Source organism: Bombus vancouverensis, chromosome 5, assembly GCF_051014615.1.
Source record: "Bombus vancouverensis nearcticus chromosome 5, iyBomVanc1_principal, whole genome shotgun sequence".
Lineage (NCBI taxonomy): Eukaryota > Metazoa > Arthropoda > Insecta > Hymenoptera > Apidae > Bombus > Bombus vancouverensis.
This window is the reverse complement of record NC_134915.1, coordinates 16,497,904-16,520,912: the sequence shown is the minus strand read 5'-3', so window position 1 is coordinate 16,520,912 and position 23,009 is coordinate 16,497,904. Positions and strand designations below refer to the sequence as shown.

At 35.1% G+C, this 23,009-nt stretch overlaps 3 protein-coding genes across 4 annotated transcripts; all 3 read left to right on the top strand.

Moving 5' to 3' along the window:
* The first annotated feature begins 623 nt into the window (after positions 1-623).
* Positions 624-11,658, top strand: LOC117158592 (uncharacterized). The gene is made up of 6 exons (XM_076618469.1): positions 624-2,766; positions 5,613-5,779; positions 6,629-10,378; positions 10,575-10,620; positions 11,098-11,286; positions 11,529-11,658. Exons 1-6 carry the CDS (start codon positions 2,581-2,583, stop codon positions 11,556-11,558), a joined length of 4,368 nt encoding a protein of 1,455 aa, XP_076474584.1. The 5' UTR covers positions 624-2,580; the 3' UTR covers positions 11,559-11,658.
* A 150-nt stretch (positions 11,659-11,808) lies between these two features.
* LOC117158611 (inositol-tetrakisphosphate 1-kinase) lies at positions 11,809-14,076 on the top strand. Its single transcript, XM_033337697.2, has 5 exons — positions 11,809-12,276; positions 12,441-12,539; positions 12,604-12,745; positions 12,895-13,031; positions 13,096-14,076. The coding sequence occupies exons 1-5, from the start codon at positions 12,121-12,123 to the stop codon at positions 13,678-13,680; spliced, it is 1,119 nt and encodes a 372-aa protein (XP_033193588.2). The 5' UTR covers positions 11,809-12,120; the 3' UTR covers positions 13,681-14,076.
* Positions 14,077-15,162: 1,086 nt separating this feature from the next.
* Positions 15,163-22,368, top strand: bbx (bobby sox). Of its 2 annotated transcripts, XM_033337692.2 has the most exons (9): positions 15,163-15,309; positions 15,394-15,633; positions 17,926-18,126; positions 18,356-18,811; positions 18,926-19,113; positions 19,205-19,327; positions 19,407-19,514; positions 19,602-19,939; positions 20,435-22,368. In XM_033337692.2, the coding sequence occupies exons 2-9, from the start codon at positions 15,607-15,609 to the stop codon at positions 20,521-20,523; spliced, it is 1,530 nt and encodes a 509-aa protein (XP_033193583.1). In that variant the 5' UTR covers positions 15,163-15,309; positions 15,394-15,606; the 3' UTR covers positions 20,524-22,368. The 2 variants fall into 2 exon arrangements, with proteins under 2 accessions (XP_033193583.1, XP_033193585.1); XM_033337694.2 differs by having other exon boundaries at positions 15,257-15,633.
* The last annotated feature ends 641 nt before the right edge of the window (positions 22,369-23,009 follow it).

Below are 23,009 nucleotides of genomic sequence, written 5' to 3'. Positions count from 1 at the left end.
GTAGTTTCGAAACGTACGAAGCATCGTTTTTTTCATACGCATTTTTCGATATTTTCGTACAAGCTGAGATCTTGATCCATTAAAGTCTTATTAAAACTTTTACGATTACGCTTATGGTAGAAGCGTATCCCTTGGTACTTTATAAAATATCTTCCTTCCAAGCTGCTATCGAGAGTGATCCGCCATTTACTCGAATTGCGAAAATAGGTAATTTATTTGATTAAAGAAACTCGTTTTCCTTCGAATAGGAAACGGGAAACGTTGATGTTATCGTTAACGATCGAGAGTGCGCGTTAAATTGTGCGATCTTTCGCACGACCGTCTTCTGCTCTGTGCTTCCAACCTAATCACAATGGACGAATTAATATAGAAATACTACGGATACGAATCTATTTATCTTCGTTTCGTAATAAACGTTTTATACGAAATGAAGTAGTCCTTCGTCTCTTGGAAGGTAGAAAGACGGCGAATTTATAAAAATTCCAAGAGATTTTCGGAATCGTCGTGGAGCAAGTTTTAATCGTCAAAGCGATCGTTAAAAAGTTTTAATGGAATTCGAAGCGATACGAATCTCAGAGATGGCACGATACTACGACTCTCTTTGTTTCAGGTTCCCTATGCTTCACGTTTTTATCCGGAATCGACCGAGCTAAATTAATGAAAATAACGTACGAAGCGTCTAACGAGAGAAGATCTTTATTACGGCGATGTTTATACATTATTCAAGCAGCCGAGCGTTTAATCGAGCGATTTGAAATTCCAGCGTCGATTTTTCTATCGTTGCCTATGAATACGACGATAAATATTAATGCTGCTCTGCGTTGAAATCGTGTTATTAAAGTCTATGAATTATTTTGAATTTTTATACACGGTTATTCGACGGCCAGCTTCGAAATTTTAGCATTCCGTGTTTTTTCAGGCTTCGAAACTTCGAAACTCCTAGCTTTATTCCGAAAGTTTCCGCTTCAAAGGCTCTCGGATATTTTCTTTTTGTACAATTTTTTTGTCGGGTATATTCACTTGCATGCACGTTGCATAGATGAATAAACGTTTCGTAGTTGGTAAAGTAGATATTTCTGAATATTCGTCGTTACCAAAAGCGTTCGCGTCGACTCGTTTGATATCTTTCATCGCGAGTTTATCGCTGCTTCGATGTTGCATCTCGTAGCTGAATTCTCGTCGATCGTAATTCAAAGGAACGTTGTTCCATTTAGGTGTCGATTTTATTTGCATCGACGGCGATCGAGCTTCTCTCGGCGAGGACGAGTGACGAAACAAAAAATCGTGAAACGTGCGGAACGAACACGCGGCAACGAAGTGACGATGATTAATCGATACGTCGAATATCGACGAATTAAACAATTCGATAGAACACGATAACGAGACGAAAGTTCGAGTTCCCTCGATTCGAATATTTCAAGTATCGATACTGGCACGTTCGATGCTTGAGAAACTGGTCAATTTGGTGGACGACAGAAAATCGATAACGAGGAAAGAAGCGACTCCCTTTAAGGATCGATATTACCGCGTATAGATAGTTTTTAGAGTGGCCAGCAACCTGTACAATGCCGACGACGTAATGCATGGTTTGATTTTCTATCACGGAACGTGGAAGAGGTGGAAGCTCGACCAGGGCAACCACCCTTGTCGCACAGAAATCAGTAACTTTGTTATCGTCGATTCTTCGACTTACCGGTTTTTAAACGACGATATTTCTTATTTTTCCTTCTTTCGTTCCTTCACAACGTCGCGACTCGCAACGTACTTACGTTCTCTCTTAATCGATAGAGGGGGCAAGAATACTTTTCTCGAAGAAACAGGAGATTTGGTATTATTTAGGTATCGAGTAGCTTATCGTTGAAAACATTCAAGTTGTATAAATTTTATTTTGCTTTATATATAAATTTTATTTATGTAATTTACGAAAGATGGATGGAATACAGATCGTAACCTTATTTCAATTTGTTGTAGATTTAATTAAACCACAGCGTGATCTTTAACAGAATCTTCTTAGCTGTAATTCCAGTTTACGAGTGATACGTGACATTTTACTTTACGCATATACGCACATATAAAATTTATTTACGTGATTTACGGAAAATGAATGGAATACAGGTGGTAACCTTATTTCAATTTGTTGTATATTTAATTAAACCATAGCGTAATCTTTAACAGAATCTTCTTAGCTGTAATTCCAGTTCACGAACGATTCGTAAAATAATTTTTACTGTGTCGTGTTTTTAAATTAATTAAATTCCTTTTAAAACGCTTTATAGCTGGAGCGCAGATTTTGACGCATTCGCGAGAAACTTAAGAGCGTAAAATGCACGTAAAACGAACGCTATATCAACGTAACACGAAATATCAACGTTAAGTATCCGTTAGAATTTTCAACGAATAGAACGTACCCGTTTGATTACGTTTATAAAAATATTAATTCTATCCACGATATTTGCAAACGTTCTACCGATAAATACGATTTGTTCTTTCGTTCGCAGGAGGAAGCCTGACGTTTTAGAGTACTTGGACCTTTGCACGGATCCACCTCTTCGTTTGCCCGCCTCTTCTTGCCACTCGAGAATGCAGTCACAGTCGGCGTGCGATTGTTATTGCAAAACTCGCGTGCCGATAGCGCGACAAAGAGAGGAAATTCAATACGCAAGAAGCGGCATCAGAGGGTCGAGAAGCTCTGTTCGTCGAACAGAAACGGCGAGAAGCGCGAGGAAAGTTACATTAACAGCGGCGAAAGCGGTCAACGATGAACAGGTATCGGTGTAACGAGAAACGCGGTCATATGGCGAATAGGAAAATTGATGGGAATAACAAGCGATAAAAAGAAGAAGAAAAAGAAAACGAAACTAACGCTCGTAAAATGTGGTAGACGTATAGATAAGATACAGCATCGATTTTGGTATTTCAAATTCATGGGATTTTTATTACGATATCGCGAGGATCTTGCGTAATCGATAATCTCAAGCGAGATAATTCTGAGAAAGAGATTTCGCTAATTTCTTATATAGAGATACTTTCAAAGTTTTTTTTTTTATTTATTTATTTACATTTTACAATTTGTCCAGTAGGACGTTTGGTAAAATATTATAGCTTAGTGGTATAATAATATAACACGTGGGTGGCTACCCCCAGTGGGATACCATCTTCGAATTCTTTCAAAGTTACCTGTTGTTTATTCGATCAATCGGGGAGAGACGCGATCGCGAGGAAGCGCGTCAACGGCAGTCGTAAATTCCCGTTACGATCAGCTAATCGACGCCACGAACAGATCGATCTTCCATTTCAGTTAGGATAACAGGGATGGTTGAATTAGTATAACACCAAGGACATCGGGGACTTTCCTTTGGAATTTTTGGGAAAGTCCCCAATACCTTAGGCTAGACTTTTTATTATAGCTGTACTTAAATAATAAAACTTGGAAGTAGTTGTTTATGATTTACTCCGATTATGTTTGTCAGAGATTTATGACAGTAGGCTTGGGCTCGTAGTGACACGTCTGGTCGCTAAACGTAGCCACGGTCACGGGATGGACGTTTTTACTTAACAGAGGTATGGAGTAGCTGTATAACTCTCCTTAAAAATATAGTTGACCCGAGGAGTACAGAGAAAAGTACACGAGTGAGTTCCACTTGAACTGTGGACAAGTAAGTGCAGTCCCACTGGGACTTTGGAGAAGTCATTTGCCATCCTGTTCATCCTGTTCACCGTTATTGAACCTAAGATTATTGTCATCGGTATCTCGAGTATCTAATCGCCACGGCTAATTGTCAAATTCTGAAATAATCATATTTGTACCGTTAATTATCATCTATATTGTATAACAACAATGGCTAATCCAAATGAAGGCTCGTTAAACGCCCCTAACCGCGATGATAACTCGACGTGTATTCCCATCAACTTGGTAGAGAAGATAGTTACGCTGTTGCGTAAGGTATAAGAGAAGCAGGTGAACGATCGAAGGGTGACAACCCGGTAAAGAGATGTTAACTAAGAGACGAACCAGCGAAGCTGGGTGACGATGCTGTTGCAATGGGAAACTCTTGCTCGGTGGTGATTGCCCCACCACTCGAGGGTGGAATTCATTTTTACCTGATAGAGCAATAACCATAAGGAACCTCTTGACTCGAAGATGTTTTTTGCCACTTAACCCGTTAACGGTAAATCAAAAAGCCTCGTTTTCAGTTCCTTAGGATTATTGCGATCCAATTAATTGCGTAGACGTGGCGAGTGGCCGCCTCGACCGAGAGATTCCTGGCTATGCAAGGAGTCACCCGACGAAACACCTGTATCATTTACCTTTCACCACTCTTCTGATACCTCTCTGAATACGATTGTACGCTGTATTTACGTAATTTGGATAATATTAGGTCGTCCGAAAATTTTCTCTCGTTTTATAAGGAAATAATGGACGCGCATTTCCCGTTTTATATTATTTCATCGTGTTGAGAATTGTGGATCTTTGAGGCCGAAATAATGTTATAGGAACACTAAATTTACACCGAGGATTAATAATAAAATAATAATGTATTTATTTCATGGACGATTGCTTATATATTCATCGATACACATTTGCACGCGTCTCGGCACTTTCTTCTATACCCGACTGTAAACCGACTCTTCGACGACCCTTAACCGACTGTGGAGTTTACATTCGTCTGTTTTCGAGACGCTTCGGACACACATACTTCCACACACTGATATTCACATACAAGTATCTCTACTACGCACTTAACTTAGTCCAGCACAGAAAATTATACATATCTCAACACATCGAATTACGTACGATCCATTTTGTTCTACCGAAAGTAAAGATCACAACGTTCGACGGATTAGGTTTCGCGTTTGTACAAAGATGCGTCGTTGTAAAACACGTGTTTGTAAAAGAAAGACACTTTTCGGACAATGCAATAGTCGCTCTTTAAATTGCAATTTAGTAACCGCAATAAGTTGCAGTAATAAAATCACAAAATAAGAAAACAGCCGTTTCGTCGCGACTTAATTCCATGTTAGAAAGTGTTAGGTCGTCCGAAAATTTTCTCTCGTTTTGTAAAGATGTAATGGATGCATAACATTTTCCGTTTTATATTATTTTATCGAACTACGTACGATCCACTTTGTTCTATCAAAATAAAGATCACAACGTTCGATAGATTAGGTTTCGCGTTTGTACAAAGATGCGTCGTTGTGAAACACGTGTCTGTAAAAGAAAGGCACTTTTCGGACAATGCAATAGTTGCTCTTTAAATTGCAATTTAGTAACCGCAATAAGTTGTAGTAATAAAATCACAAAATAAGAAAACAGTCGTTTCGTCGCGACTTAATTCCATGTTACAACAATCACACGTAGAAGGTATTAGGTCGTCCGAAAATTTTCTTTCGTTTTATAAGGAAATAATGGACTACTATAAGGAAATAATCGAACTACGTACGATCCATTTTGTTCTACCGAAAGTAAAGATCACAACGTTCGACGGATTAGGTTTCGCGTTTGTACAAAGATGCGTCGATGTGAAACACGTGTCTGTAAAAGAAAGACACTTTTCGGACAACCTAATAGAATTCTCGAATTTTAGATGGTTTATTCGTTGTCCGATTTGCAGCTCGATAGCAAGAGATCCAGCGCAACTGTTTCGGATTCGCCGGTGCTTAGTCCGGAAACAACGGCCATTCTCGAGAACGTAGAAAAGTTGATGAAGGACGCGCAGATCCAAATGAAGGAGATAAGTTTGTCCGCTACGTGCGGTCGCCTTCAAAAATGCACAGACGTGTAAGTGTCCCGATCGATACGCGTGCTTTTCCCTACGAAATCTACCCGATACTTTGCAACGCGATTGATACATCCTCGAACAACGCTCGTTTTTCCTCTCGGTCGATGGATACGCGCTGAGTATTTAGTTTGTAATTTCATGTAGTAAACTGTGGCTTCGTAACGAACTACGTAGCCACGGAAGAGCGTCGGAAGAGCTGGAGGAAAAGCGCGCGTCGACGATGCTCGTGTCGCGACCGGCATACTTCAAATCCGATGACTGACGATGGAAGAAGAAAGTAATCGGATCCGATCGAAAGTCAAATCATAAGAGTCTCAGTCTTAAAAAGTCACGCCTAGAGTTCGGAAGTGGATTGTAAAGTGGATTGTTGTTAGAAAAAAAAAAGTTTTCTTTTTTATTTTTCACCTCAAATTTCTTTTTTTTATTTTGTTATTTTACGAAACTCTCTCGCTCGTCAATTCGCTCGTTTATTTATATCGGTCGGGGGACAGTCGGAAAATTTGAACTCGACTGCGTTTGACGATTGAAAATAACGGCGACATCGTTTTGCCTCGGAGTTTGATTATTAATACAATATGTGTGTGCGTCCTACGATATTGATGCTCCGAGGCAAAACAACAATAAGATTTGAATTTATTAGCGTGCCGCCACAGATCATTCAACAAGGAAGATCTACCGTCTTCGAGTAAATAATAAATCGATAACATCCACGTACCGCGTCTGTCGCGCGTGTTGCTCGTGTCTCGTCCGATTTCTCGTACGATGCTGTAGGTTAAATGGTTCGAAAAATTCTCGCTCCTTCGTCGAATTCTCAACGATATCGATACACAGCCTGACGTTTCTTTCAGACATCCGGACGAGGCGGCGTTCGACGACGAGAACGATCAACTCTTGTACATCCGTGAACGAGTGGCCTACAAGTTTCAAGAAGCGAACGGCTGGATCGACGAGGGATCCAGCGATCGTCGACCTGGTCGCGAGCAACGCGACGCGATCAAAGCCAAGAGGACGGTCGATCTAACGGCGCCTAAATTTCAAACTTCCGACGATCGTTACGAGGAATTCTCGCGACGAAGGAAGCGATACGTTCAAAGATTCGGACTTTCCTCTTCGTGTCCGGCGCCCGAGGACGACGAGCGCAGAGACGAACATCGTATTACGCGTCCTCCGCCAGAGGACACGCGGAGAGACGGCAAGAGGGCGAACGCGTTCTCGGTGCGGATGGGTCCTTCGGTGAATATCAAGGGAGACCTGGTCACCCAAAGCTTGGCAAGCATTCGCATCTCACCGGATCCGTCGTTCGTGCAAGAAAGTCGCAACGTCGCCACTTACGTGGTTCGTCGTGACTTTCGCGGCAAGGACGGCTCTCCGAGAAAGAGGGAGAAAGTCGTAAGAATAGCGGAGGATGGCGAAAGTAGGACGAAGGGGAAATCGAAGAGGGCGAGTTGGAAAGACCGCGTGGAGAGTGGCGATGGATCGGACGCGGCGCGCGTTCCTGGGAGATCGGAAACAGTTGCGGCAGAGGGATCCTGCGATGGTTTGGCGAAGGACGAAAAATTGGACGACAAACTGGACGATAAACTGGACGAAAAATTGGGCGAAAAATTGGGCGATGTACGCGAAACGACAACGAAGGATCTCGAGAGCGAGGGGAACCTGGAGTCGACGGATCGCGACGACGAGGTGGCGTTGAAGGAGGATTTCAGAGAAACGATCGGGGACAATTCGAACGACGAATCCGAGAGTGAAATTATCGAGGAAGGGACGGACGATTCGGCGATGAAGATATCGGCAAGGGGCAACCAGAAGCAAGTGAGATTCGACGAGCGAGTCTCGCAGAGGAAGGAATCCCCTGGAGAGGAAATAGTCGAGGACGAGAGTCCACCGCGAGCGAAGAATCACGAAAGTCTCGTCGAGTCGCAAAATACGGAAGGAGCGGATGCAATTTGCGAGGAGAATTCGAAAACACCGTCGACGTTCGTCGAACGTTTGGAAAGTCGACGAGCTTCGAACGATCAATCCGAACGACTCAAAGCCTCTTCGAGGAAACTTCGAACAAACGACGAGCAGGTTCCGTTATCGAGCAAGGAGGTGGAAGAAATGCGCAAGACCGATAAAAGAAGACGCAAGGAGGTTTGCGAGAAGCGAAGAACGGAGGAGGATGAGCGCTATAAGGCGATAGATAAACGTTTCGCAGACATCGTTCAAACATATTGCGACAGAGACGAGAAGCAAGCGGGAAATTACGCGGAGGACAACGTTTCGTCGTCGAGCGCGATCTTTACGGAAGATAGCGAGGAATCGGACGATCTTTGCAATTTGTACGAACCTTCCGTGGACGAGCTGGACCAGGTGTTGCTTTCGTACGATAAGATAATCGAGAGCGTCGTCCGATCGACGAAAACGATAGACAGGTTTCTTTCGCGACCGGAGCTCGACGAATATCGCGCGCAAGATACGACGAGAGGAAAAGCCGACGGGAAATACACCGCTGATACGGTTGCGATGAACAGCGCGAAGATCGCAACGGTGGAAACCGATGGATCGGGAAATTTATCGAAACAAATTACGGCTGATCTGGCTGATCGGTTTCACGCGCGCGCTAAACACAGCGCGCTATCGAAAATAAAGAAGAACTCGACGATTAGGTCGGGGAAATTTGCAAAGCGGAATGCAGCGATTGAGTTGGAAAATTGGGAATTCGATCGAAGTGCAGAGATTCAGGTGGAAGAACGTCGAGATCGGACGAAATCGACGATCGAAGATAAACGATTGCTAACGAGGAATAAAGCGAACGCGAACGAAGAACGCCAGCTTGATAGGATCGAACGAACGAAAGCTACAACGTGTTTAAAGTCGCCCGTATCGAAGAGAAACGAGGATGGTTCGAGGAGAAGGTGTATCGCGCCGAAGGTCTCGGACAAATTTACGGCGCGAATTTTCGCAACGAACTCGAGGACGAAGGATGGAACGTCTCCTCCTCGGAGGAGAACGTCGAACGAAGAAACCACCGGCTCGAGCGAAGATAACAGCAGGAATTACGAAACGACGACAAACGGTACCAACGAGGCGAGAGACATTTTTCCTCGTAAAACGCGTTTATTTCGAATCGTGAACGATAGCTCGAGCTTGACCGCCTCTTCGATCTGGCCGCAGTCTTCGAGCACGGATACGAAGAGCGCGAACGATACGAAGATGTCGCAAGAGACGTGCAGGTCACCGACGATGAAAGACGAGTCTCGCGACGAGAAGGCCACGATTCTCAGGATAAACGCGCTGAAATCGAAGGAAGGAGAGGTCCAGAGAGGTAATTTCGACGACACGACGTTGCGCAATATCGTTCGCCCCGCTGTCTTAAAGGATGTTGCAGCGGAAGAGAAGATGGAGGCAAACTTGATGGCGCTCGCTCTTCGAGAAGAAACACGCTTCGTAGAAGATAAAATAAAGAGCATGCTGAAGGTAAACGAGATAGTGCCTCTGATGGCGAAGAGCTTGTTGCAGAGTTTGAAGAACGACGAGGTCGGTCGTGGAAACTCGCGGTCGCTAGTTTCCGGCAAATCGTCGATGTACAACGCGGTTTCGAACGACGTTCCTTTGGTCGGAGCGACGAAGTCGGATGACGAGTCTGAGAAACGAGATTCGCAAGTGGAACACGCGCTTGAAACCAACACGAACGAAGAAATTATCGAAAAAGATATTTCGATAAAGGATAAATCTGAACGCGACCACGCTGTTCTTAACGAGTCGATTCCTAACACCGAGGACCGATCGTCTTTAAAATGTAACCTTGATGTATCGAGAAACGAACATTCTGCAGATAAAATAGACGGCAATATCGGGTTGGCGGAAGACGTTAAAATAAGCGGTGGAATTGATAATACGAAAAAAGATCCTGAAAAGAATGACGAGAATAGTATCTCGAAGAACGATGCGAATTTGCGGATAGAAGTAAGCGAGAAAGAAAACAAAACCTCTACGAGAACTGCGTCTAATATTATTCGCGAGCCAATCGGGAGCAAAGAATGCCACGTTGCTGAAACTTTAAGGAATAATCTGCTGCGGGATATCGATGAAAGAATGAATTTACACGACAATGAGGCAGCTGTAAAGGATATTAACGAAACCTGGCTGAAAACGAACGATGACAAAGATGCGAAGCGTGACGACCTTGAAACTTGGAACAAAAGATCGGCATCTTCGAACGATGCGGTTGGTGAATTGAGAGAAGAGAAATCTGTAGAATTATGTTCGCAGAAAAATTCAGGCAAAAACGAACAGTTTGATAATAATATTTCGCAGGGTTTATCGTCTGATTCTTTGCGCGATTGCGCGTCTCTTCGATCTTCCTCGAGGAACCTTTCGAAAACTTCGTCGAATAATACGAAACTTTCACAGGAAGCGAATAAATTCGAGCAGATGGAAACGAGCAACGCGATTGCTGATAAAATAAGCGATATAAATAACTCGCATTTCGATAGCTTATTCGAGAAAAAGAACATTTTATCCGATGTGTATGACGGAATGGACAAAAAGTTCTTCTCTTCTACGTGTCTTGATGGCAATATCAATTATTCAAGTTTGCTCAATCAACGGCAGAGGTAAAGGAAATATCTTAAAACACGCGCGATTTCAAGTAATTTAATTAATTAATCGGTCATTATACGTGTAATGTTTGGTCGTATTAAGTAAAAAAAATATTTATGAAATTATATCTACGATTATTTAATTACTGTCGTTATTTTCTTTAATCGATTTTCTTGAAATTGTACTATTCTCAAATTATACTTTTTACAGGCTTTCTAATGGCACGTCTACGATATCAACGATAGAATCGAACAAGGTACGAAATATTCGTTTAACATTCAATGTGTCCAACGTAATAATTAAACTGCGAATATTTGTACAAGCTCGTATTTTTACGAATATAATTAAAATAATAGAATCCAGGCAGGAGTTTGTTTTCTCTGTTAAATATTATAACGTATTCTGTATATTTAAGCATCTTGAAATTTTGTACAATCCGTTTTCAATAGAGTAGTCCAGCAATAATTCATTTGGCAGGAAGTCTCCTGCCTTTTGTATTAAGAATATATTATCATGTTGGCAATGGTGAGAATTAAAACGAATTTGCTCGATTTTATTAATTTTTAATTAAATTTCTTTAAAGTTATCAAAGTTCTTTTTAATTAATTTTAAATTTAATTTTTAGTTGATTTTATTAAATTTTAATTTTTCCGAATAAAATCAATAAAAATAATTAATATTTAAATTTGTATATTTTCTAAATTCTTCGTCTAATTACGTCTCATTATCTCAGATGGAAATTTCGGATACTTCACACTCCGAAGGGGAACTATACATGCCAAGTTCCGGTTCATATTCTCTCGGAGAAGTTCGAACGTTGACAAAGATTCGATCAGATGGCGAAAACACCGATGATTTCGATAATAACGTCGCGATTTTCGTTACGAAAGAGATGTTGACTTCTTGGAACGAATCTTCAAAGGTAAAATAACAAATTTCGTAATATATATATATATATATATACATGAAATAATATTAAAATTATACTATTTTATAATGATATGTATTAGTATCAAAATTATTCTAATTAAAATCTTAAAATTAAGATCTTAGTAAGAAATTAAATTATTTAAAGAAATTTCAATGCTATATTATCATATTGTTAATTGAACCTTTATTATGAGCACTATACTTTTTAATTATACTTAATCGATTTATTTTTAGTCTCTCATACAGAGCATGGGAGAAATTTAAAATTGCTGATTTGATAGAAAGCGCGTCATAGAAACATGAACACGAAGAATGTATATTGCAAATACTGCAATTGAAGATGCAACGACGGTGACACATTCCCGAATATTTATGATTTGAAAGGACCATTAAATACACGATAAAAAATATCATGAAAGTATTGTAAATAAAATGATAATTTTAGATAATCATGTTATGTGTTGGATTATTTTAAGTGTCGTGTAATTAAGCATAAATAATGTGATATGTGCTTGTCATTATTATATCGCGATAACCTGTGATCATATATTACACTATCTAAAATAAATATAACGATAACCCAAGTTGTACATGAGAATAAAATTTGAGGAAATACTTTGCTTTAAGAAAATAAACTGATTGTGTAAAATGTATATAACCAAAGGGATTACAATACCGTGGAGTATTTCTTAAATCATGCAAACATAACCTTACATTTCGGGGAAAAATATGAAATTAGTTGATACAAGAATTTCTGAGACAACGCATTAATAGAGTATAATTTATCTAACGGTTATTATTAAAATAATGTACTGTATACGCTTTAATGGATAAAAATTATACTCGACATAAGAAAACAACGCGAAAAAAAATGTGCGACAAGTATGTTATCGGTTACTCGATATCCGAAAAAAAACGACAAAAATTTAATTGGAATGACTTTTGTAGTGTTTGTGAGTCTGAAGGGTTTCTATTAAAAATGGTAAATAATTTTTTAAGCTTTCTGAAATTATTATTAAATAGTTATGCCATACGTTATGCCTCACGTTATAATAATGTGAGGTTATGTATAAAATGTTTTATTTATAATTTATATACGTCTATAATATTTTATCAAATATTTTAGAATTGATACGTTAATTTCAGATTGATATAAACTCTGATCTTGAACCTCAGGGACCATTCCATGTTTTTATATACAAAATGACAGACAAACTAGCACATGCTGAATATGGTGATCAATATGTATGAACAAATTTTTTATATTTATTGTGATTAACAACGTTATGACAATTGATTTATATTCCAGGCCAAAGCAATTATCTCAAGAATGAAAGAATACTTCTACCAACATCCCGAAATAATAGTTATTGACCCTTTGGACAATATTAGGATTTTAATAAATCGTTATAAATCATACGAAATCTTACAAGAACAGCTACAACTCGATGGTAAATACAAATTCTTAATACTTAGATTCGATAATTTTTTATTAAAGTTAATAAAATATCGAATAACAAATTATTGATCTATATATGGCTCATATGATCTATATATAAAATATGTGAATTATATGATTATACGATCTATCTTTTTATAGGGGTATTTACTCCAAGGTTTGTAGAAATTAAAAGTAAAAATGCTATTGAGAATATATCGCTGTTAAAAATGGCAGGTATTAAGTTCCCATTTCTTTGTAAACCACTTGTGGCTCAGGGCTCCAACGATGCGCATAAGGTAATTTAATCGCTGGAAAACATGTGAATGTTATTTAAATATTAATAACAATCATGCTTTTTAGATGATGGTGATTTTTAATGAAGGGGGTGTGAAGGATTGTCAGCCTCCTTGTGTGGTTCAACAATTTGTCAACCATAATGCGATTCTTTATAAGATATATATAGTTGGAGAAAACTTTCACGTAGTCGAAAGACCTAGTTTCAAAAACTTTTATGAAGAAGACTGTACTGCATTAAACACAATATTTTTTAGTTCTCATGATATATGTAAGAGCGATTCCAGGTCTAAATGGTCAATTCTGACAGAGGAAGACATTCCATTAACCGTAAAACCAAAACATGAAATACTAGAGAAGATTGTTAAGAGAGTTACGGAACTTTTTGGATTGCTTTTAGTTGGTGTGGATGTTGTTATTGAAAATCATACCGGAAAATATGCGATCATAGATGTAAATATGTTTCCTGGGTATGATAGCTATCCTAATTTCTTTGAACAATTAATAAGCTGCATAAAGAAGCTATCAATTGAAAACAGAGATTTGCAGCAGCATTCTAAAATTTATACACTAAAAAAGTGTTTAAGCGATGACTTGGATTCTGGCTTTGAAAGCGACGAAAAGAAAAAATATTCTACAAAGAATAAATAATATAAATAACAAGAAAGTGAAGGAGATTAATAAATATATCAAACTGATATTCCAGTTCACTATATTGTAACAAGTACAAAATGATATTATTTGATGAAGCAATGTATGCTTTTTTTATAATGACTTATTTCATGTTTACCCTTGACGGTATTTGAAACTGTTATAGCAGATCTGCGTTTTGTGACCTCGCTACTTTCTAACATTTTTGGGTTGTTTGTTCATGGTACATAGTTATAGTAGGGAAAGATTAATTTTGTTTATTAACTATATTGACATTTTTTAATAAATTTTGCCCATTATGGTAAGAAACGCATGACTGCCAAAGAATATTTTGTACTTTTCACTTGTATACTATATTTGCATAAATGGTTGAATAAAACACCTCTGGGATTAATATATGTAACGTATATTTATAAATTTACATTTTCATTGTGAAATATGAAATTGTACATTAAAACTACTATAAAAATATTAAAAATACACAATGAAAGAATTATTGAATACTATATTTTTTTGTTCAAATAACACTTTCATGTAGTTGCTTATTTTGACAAAACTGTAAATACAGGATGGTCCGTTTAAATGGTATTATCTAAATATCTATTTTCGCTGTTATATGTGACCATTGAAATACTGTAATTTCATCTTGAAAAACGTTTTCATACAACAATGAATAAGGCAGATCTGGGAGTCCAGACAACGATCTTACTAACTATAAACAGATCTGAACACTTCCATATCGAAGATATCTGCGATGTCGTCCGTCTTTTGAGTCGAAAAAAAAATCAAAATGGAGAACAAGAAATGGTCTCATTGTGCGCATATGTGATACGTATATTCATACATGCAGATATTACGAATGTCCCAGACAGAGACAGAGGCAGTCTACTCATCTTTGCTTGTTTCACAGAACGAGACCCTTTTTGTCTGCCATGTTTATTTTTCGGAATTCGATTTTCGAACGATTTTCTTTAACAAGTGTCGAGACCTGTTTACTGTTTATTCATATGATCGTGCAGTAGATGCTTTGCATAGTCATTTTGATTTTCCATTATATTTCATTGGCAATCATCTCAGCATTTTTATCACAAACTGAAAAATATCTTCATCGCCTTAATCAATGCCTTAATCTCAAAGATAATGTGTAATTTATAATAAAAAATTAATAATGTCATTTATATTAATTGAGAAATATTATACAAATTTGTAAATCCTTCATTTTAAAGGGTTAAAAAGTAAAACATTCAAGGATAATAAATCTCTTTTAGTAATGTTTGTGTAGTTTAATTGGTAACACTGATATGCTCATACGCGCGAACCTTTTATTTTTTTGAACACAATGCGCACGATGCTGAAAATGTGTACAACATTAACGTATTGCTCTCTCGATAGTGTGTGTAATTTTATACGAAGCGAAACAAGAATTCAGTATTCATTAGAGACTTAAAATAATATTAGCAGTCGATACGATTTAGAATCTATTGATTCATTCAGATTAATTCTTTTGGAACGAGCACATATAGGCGCGTGACTGGTTTTAACAGTGACGTTTGTAGATTCGTGACGTTTGCACGACAAATGATTTAGTTGCAAACACAAATCGCTGGAATAATACTGTTTGTGTGACTTGTGAGTAAAACATAGCCCGAAATGTTTTTCAAAGCGACTAATAAATTTCGTGAAATGTGATAAAATATCGTGACTTTTTGCCAGAATTTTCTTTCACGTGGGCCACCAGAAACAAATGTGGACGAAGGCATCGAAGGAGGAAAAAGATAGAAATAGTACGTAAGAAGGAGAGGTTAATTCGTGCACGGAAAAGAGCCAGAGAAAGAAAGCAAGATACGGAGGAAAAGAGAGGACACTCAGTGCCGAAGCTTTATCTTTATTATGCGCCGCTGAGTGAATTGTCAAGTGAAATCAGAAATGGCTGCCAACGAGCAACAACGCAAGGTGAGTAGGGAGAAATACATTGTATTTTTCTCGAATTGCCAATGGCTTTTCGATACGCCCGTGTCAACAGCGAATTCGTAATACTGTCTAAGGTTAAATTTATCATTCTGAACAGTCGAACGTGTGATTTATTCGCGATGATTTTGAGTCAAAAAACGGGATTTATACAATGTCTCGAGACTAGTCATACTAAAAGGAACAACAACGTCTTGGGCTTAGTTCTATGTTAATAAATATTTGACAATTAGAGGGACTCAAGAACGAATTATACAAGAATATAGTAGCATTTTGCGTGAATGGGAATTTTTTCAAGGGACGTTTCACTTCATTCAAATATTTGCCAGATCATCGGTGCATAGAAAGACGTATAAATTGTTATATGCAGTATTTACATTTGCACAAGCAGCTGTCAGTAGATGATCGGAAAGGTGTCATGAGGTCTTGGAAAAAATGTGCAAAGTGCAATTCTCTTCGATGACTGGTTCATATGAAATATGTTGCAAATTTTTTTTCAAAACATCGAAAGCTCGTACGAATTTGACAGAGATAGGTAGTGCGATCGAGGCAATCAACGTACAATAGCATTAACGAAAGCTGCGACGTATGACAACCGACATGCCCTAACAATTTTTGACTATACTTCCTTCATTATATTTTTCATTATATTTTTGACTAACGATCCGATTTTTAAATAAATCGAAATTAGTGAGGAATTGCGACATTTCATACTGAAAATATCCTGGACTTTGTGCAGCTGAAGTAATTAGACAGAATACGAAAATTAACATATGCCTGTTATGACGGCGGATATCTATATTTCTTTTTCAATGAGACTACTGCTACTACTACCGTCAATTTTTATATTAATCGTATATTGTCAATATTATTACGAAATATTTCGGGAATGTGGCGAATCTTTCATTCCTTTGACATTGGATTCTCTACCAATCCAAAGCATTTGTAGATCGTTCTCCTCGTTGTACCATAAATAGACGTGATTTTCTTTTTTGTCTTAGAGTTATCATGGAACGCAATCTTTTTTTGGAAAAATCGTTTTTGCAAACGTCGCAGCAAATGGAATCTTTCTCGTGATTTTGTACTGTTAATGTTTAAATTTTATGACCGATTTCATAATATTGTGCACAGAATGTAAATTAATATATTTTTATTATACTCTCGTTTCGTAATAAAGTTGACTTATCGTGAAGGTAAAAATATTGAAAAGATATAGATAAATAACGAAAAGATTACATTCCATTAAAATGGATATATTTCTGTTTTTATTTTATTCACTTATGTATATGTATGCGTTGTATACGTGCATATGCACAATCTCCGTCATATTTGTGTGTTGATTCACGTTTACATTTTTTCATCACTTGTATAACAATTCGTTAAGTATGGACGTGAATAGAACATTAGAAAAAGTATGGGGAATAACGTATACTATAAGTAATGCATTTAATTGCACTCGTAATTAAATAATCAATAAAGTTTTTTTTATCAAGAAAATTATTTTTATAAAATTAATATACCTTACATAAAATGATAAAATATTCTTATAATTTCGTTCTTAATGTGCTTAATTGAATAAATAACTAAGCAACATATTATTTACCATTTGGTATATTATATTAATAATAGTTTTTAGTAAATATTTCATTCAAAAAATGTTTAAATGATACTTGTTCTTATTCATTGTTAAAAAAGGGATATACACGTAGATGAGCAATGTATGCACATACATCCATTTCTTAAATTAGTAATAACATATTTTTGTGTGTATTTCTTTAAATTGTACATTTAATATAAACAATTAGTTTTAATATATTGCTATTATCTATGAATGTAGAGATAAGCATATGTGACCTTAGAATCTGTCAAGGTATGTGATTTTAAGGTTTCACAAGTGCTGTAATATAACTGAATATTGTTCTGATCTAAAAATATATGTGATTTTTTTATTGTTATATATCATATTATATAATTTTTGTAACAAATGACAACTAAATATGTTATATATATTAATTTAAGAAATGGTATTTGTGTTTATATCTAAATATTTTTGTTAATTTAATTACAAATATTTTAATTCATATCTTATTAACTGTTTAACATAGTATTAAAAACATACTTTTACTATATTTAAATAGAAATAGAAAATAATTACACACATACACACACATACTTTATTTCAATTAGATTACTTTACATAATTATTATTAACCAGTTATATATATATTTGTAAAGAGATATGTACTAATAGATCTGTCAAATTGTATTAACAATTAGGAATCACGAGAATTAAGAGAACCAGCCCACCATGCAAGGAGACCAATGAATGCTTTTCTTATTTTTTGTAAACGTCACCGTGGTTCTGTGCGATCTGGTTTCCCACATTTAGAAAATCGAGCAGTTACAAGAGTTCTTGGAGAATGGTGGGCCACTCTTCATCCAGATCAAAAACGTTCTTATACAAATCTAGCACAGGAGGTAAATTACTTGCATAAGAAGGAAGTTAAATGTCATGCTAGTAATTATACTGTTGATGTAATTTGACATAGTCAGCTGTAAATCTTACAAACTCAATACTGTTTACAATTCTACACAAATTTGTATTAAAAACTAAATATTTTTTTTAAGTTGTATATTAGAAATTTTAATTACAAATTTTTTATTTTCCTAATTTTAATTTTTATGATTACAATTTAAAATTTTTCAGTACAAAGATGCATTCTTAAATGCAAATCCTGACTTTAAGTGGTACAAATTACCAGCACCTCCTTTACGTACTTTGAATACTAGGCCTACAAACAAAAAGGCAGAAACAAATTCTAATGAGCAAATAGTAGAAAGTGTAAAATGTGAGAACAAGTCTTCCGATTATTCAAAATCTGATAAGCGAGATGGACAATCAATTCAACCAGGAAAATTAGCTGATGAATCCCAAATTGGTGGCCTCAGTTCATTATTTACACCTCAAAAGACACAAGCAGCAGATGAGAAAGTGACTATTAATGGTTCTGTGATTGAAAATGATACTGAAGTTCCAAAACCTCCTAAAAAAAGATATTTAGAAGTACCTTTTTCATCTGATAATAAGAGAGAATGTAAAGCTGATCTTTTTGATGCAAAAAAGAGAAAAAAATCTGAATCAAATAATAATGTGCATCAATATGTAAGGGACCTTTTTAATCAAATTTTTCTTAATTAAATTTTCTACTTTTAAATAATTAAATAGTCGTACTATTTCTTAAAATTTCACATTTCTAACATTAACAATTGTATTTAGGATACAGAAGATGAAAAAACAGAAATAAATAATTTTTTAACTACGAACATGCCTTCAGAAGAAAGTAATTTTAGAAGTGAACGAACATGCAAAGGTTTACGTTATCAAAAGTTCCTTGCAGAACAAATGAAAAATGTTGGTGCATCAGGGCAGCAGCCTAAGAGAAGAAGACAAACTGGAAATCGTAGGTAAATAATTACAATATTTCATTAAACTTGTGTTACATGTAAAATATGATTTCATCATTAATAACCTACTTCTGATTGATGCTTTCATTAGCACTGATGGTCAAGCAACTGAAAGAAGAAACTCTATTTCTTCAAATGTCAGTGAAAAAACAGATTCCTTGAGTAGTGAAGGTGGAAATAGCTCTCGCGGCGAATTAGAGCATCTTGTTGAAAGGTAATTTAAATTCGTTTATTATTTGCATTTTTATCATATATATGGAAACAAAAAGAAATAATATAAGTATTATTTAAAGCGCCGAGGGAAATATAGAAGCATCAAAGCCAGAAGAAACAGAAACTGAAGGTGCAGAAGGACAAGTTGATTTTGGACCATGGACTGCAAGAAAAAGGTTTCGAGCTGAGTAAGTTTAATGTCATTTTATAGTGTTACGCACTAAAATATTGTGTAATATACAATGAAAATGTATTATTTTCATTTTCTTATGTAGGGACTTTAATTTAGAAAAGAAAATTGAAGCGTTACCATCTTTAAGTTTAGAAGAATTTCAGGAAAAGAAGAAGCAACAACGTACGAAAAAGAAAAAAATTGTACAAAAATTAACATCGACTTCGAATAATAAAAGGCATCAGAATAATTTCGACAGCAACGATCAAGCAAACAGTCAAAACAATACAAAAATATCTCAAACAGAACGTGAAAATTCAGAAGATGCTGAGAAACTTTTAGTTGGAAGTCAAAAAAGGAAAGCACGAAAACAAAGCATTACACGTAACGCGGCAGCTATAAATGATTCAAAGCAAATTGAGATCGAGGAACCCAATAAATGTAAGTATAGACGAAATAAACTGTATTGTTTATTTCTTACTTTCATTTTACTTTTTAGTGTTTTGTTCATAAATATAACAGAAATATTTCTTGTAAATTTTTCAGATTGGAACGTTATTATTTTTATGAAAGAAAAACTTATAAAAATTGTCTTATCTTTTATTTAGATTATCTATGTTTTCATCTATAAAGAAGTGAAAGTTACAAGAAGAAATTGTACTTTTTATTAGGAACTAGAATTCAGTTAACTAAAGCTTCAATTTATATTATAAGGTATTTATGTATGAGTTAGAAAACATAAATTTACGTTCCAATCTGCAAAGTTTTCACTTGTACTTAAGTTTTATAATTTGTAAACATTCTTGGTTTTAAAATTGAAATATTTAAGATTATGAAAATAGAGGATATTACGTTTCATGTTTGTTATTATAAATACGATATAAGCTTATATTATTTAATTATTATCAAGTTAATTAATTATGTAAATATTGATAGCATGGTGTGCATCGCCGGACTTAGAAGCACTGGCATGTCTTGCAGCAGTTGCCGCCAACAGAACAAAACTTACCAAAAATAATACATAAGAGATATATATTTTTCATATTTAGCAGTCGTTCATGACGTAAACTTGTGCTAAGTAAACCAAAATCTTATTCATTTATTTCTTAATACAATTTCTTATTAGCTGAATTATTGAAATAATTGCTTTGATTGCTGTTAAAAAAAAAAGATAATAACGTTTCCGATTTATCAAAAATGTACTACGTTATTATTGTTAATATCTATGTCGTTAATCGCTGTTAATATGAATATTAATATTGTGACTGCTATAATTATTTCGTCACTCAAAATGTAAAAATATTTCTTTTATGTTGCATGAATGTCCCACAAATGTGGTTTATGGAATATAGTTTCTTGTATAGTTTGTTAATGAATAATCTTGTTACTATTACATACTGAAGAAAGATTCTAGTTTTCACTTTGCGTTGCGTGTAATTATTAAAATGTTACGTCAAGCATTCTATACTTGTTAATAAATACCTGCAGTGCAGATGATAGCCATTTTATCTAACTTGAAATAAAAATGCCCGCATATTGATATTCATTGGGAAATTTGTGCAACTTCCAACAAAGGACGTATTATAGTCATATAGGACCTGACTAGGTAAATATTCGCTGAAGGAAAGGAAAGGTGCATGCAATAAAAGAGTGTTAGTGAGCGTGTATTATGATGATATTGGCAGAGCAAGGATTTGATCTTGCAAATTAATTTTTTTAATATAAAATGTTATAAATACTATGAAGAAGGGACGGTAACAAAACCGTGAACCTTTACAAAGCCGATGAGCAGGGCATTTTATCATATCTATGTGTAGTAACGATAACACGTAATAATTGCAAAGTCACTTGTTACTATTTTTGTTATTATCATCGGCGTACGTTTTATCTATATTTCATTATGTTCTGTAAACATTTTATGTACATAGAAATAGGTGCAGTATTATGGAAGATATCCTTCATGATCTGAATATCAAAAAAGGATATAATCAAAATATATATGTATAAATATATATATATATATACATACGCAATATACATGTACACATGAAAGAGACCACTGTTTATATGCTGTACGTGCGTACATGTAAATATACATAATAACGTTACGTATGCAAAATAAAAAATGTAAATTTTATTATTAGCGAATATTCAATATCAGAAAGCGTATGTATACGTGTATGTATATAATTTGATAAGACTACGTATATATATATGAATGTATATTTATAATATTTATATAACTATTATTCTAGAATTAAGACCATGAAAAATGCGTTTCTGTGCTCTGTTTGAGAAAGTAAGGGACTTGTCTGTGATTTTGGCTAAAGGAGTTTTTAATATTTTATATTTTTCTATTGATTTTTTTCTCTCGTTTTTCTTTCTCACTTTTTTAATTTCATTGAAGTCTAACTCCAGACACTATTAGTGAAATGATAGGAACAATTAATGTTAGTAAATTCCTCTGTAATATGGAAATGAGTATACTGATTATATTTCAAATGTGCCTTGAAGAGATATGAACATAGATATTAAACAATGACCAACAATATATTTTCGATTCGTTTCGTAATTCTAAATGTTTTTTGGCTTTTACATTTATACCTTCCACATTTTCTAATTGTGGTTACGGTACATAATTATAGCGAGGCTTTTATGGCCAACGTCCGAATATTTGGAATTATAAAAGAAAAAATTAAGGGAAAGTGTTTCGAATTTTACTGCACAAACATCTATGTACCTAGCTTTAAAAGTATAATTTACACGAACATACATATTATATATATATATATATATCTATATTATATATATACTTGTAACATATTGTATACCGTTTATATGAATAATAAAGATATAATATTTTGATGTAATCTCTCGAAATTATTTACAAGATATTTTGAATACAAAAGGGATAATATATATAACAGTTCTTATTCTAAAATAACATTCATTTTTTCAATGTATGTTTATTTTAAAAAAGAAAAAAAATAATGAGTAAGGAGTCTTATTCTAAAGAAAGCTTATTACTTTTTTTAAAGAAATTTTTTTAAAAATTTTTATTAAAAAAGATTTGTTAATTTTATTTATGGTATTTATTTAAAAATATTTCCCAATTCGCATATGTATTTTAGACGCGAATATGGATAGTAATTCATAGGAATACTTCTATGAGGCATGAAATTAAATAAATATTTGAGTAATATGTATTTGCGGCATTTTCGTCATTTTCCAAAAATATATTATGATGCTTATGTTTTATTTAATTTGCTCGTGTATAAATATAGATAATATATATACATGTTTCTTCTCAGTTGTGATTTTTAACGTTAAGATTACAAATCTGTCTTATTCATCCTCTCATTGGTATTTCGTTTTATACATTTCTATTTTTTTATTAATTTAAAAAATAATCAATTTTCACGTATCGCTATTGATGTTGATATAAGTAAATAAATTTCGTAAATATACATATAAGACCGTTAAATAACATTACATCAAACTTATTTCATGA

Excerpts from the sequence above, each read along its gene's own strand:
- LOC117158592 (XM_076618469.1), top strand. The coding sequence starts at position 2,581 with ATGCAGTCACAGTCGGCGTGCGATTGTTATTGCAAAACTCGCGTGCCG. Across the intron at positions 2,767-5,612 it reads AAGCGGTCAACGATGAACAG|CTCGATAGCAAGAGATCCAG; the intron begins GTATCGGTGTAA and ends TCCGATTTGCAG. Across the intron at positions 10,621-11,097 it reads CAACGATAGAATCGAACAAG|ATGGAAATTTCGGATACTTC; the intron begins GTACGAAATATT and ends TCATTATCTCAG.
- bbx (XM_033337692.2), top strand. The coding sequence starts at position 15,607 with ATGGCTGCCAACGAGCAACAACGCAAG. Across the intron at positions 19,515-19,601 it reads AGAAAAAGGTTTCGAGCTGA|GGACTTTAATTTAGAAAAGA; the intron begins GTAAGTTTAATG and ends TTTCTTATGTAG. Across the intron at positions 19,940-20,434 it reads GATCGAGGAACCCAATAAAT|CATGGTGTGCATCGCCGGAC; the intron begins GTAAGTATAGAC and ends AAATATTGATAG.
- LOC117158611 (XM_033337697.2), top strand. The coding sequence starts at position 12,121 with ATGGATAAAAATTATACTCGACATAAGAAAACAACGCGAAAAAAAATG. Across the intron at positions 12,746-12,894 it reads AGAACAGCTACAACTCGATG|GGGTATTTACTCCAAGGTTT; the intron begins GTAAATACAAAT and ends ATCTTTTTATAG. Across the intron at positions 13,032-13,095 it reads GCTCCAACGATGCGCATAAG|ATGATGGTGATTTTTAATGA; the intron begins GTAATTTAATCG and ends CATGCTTTTTAG.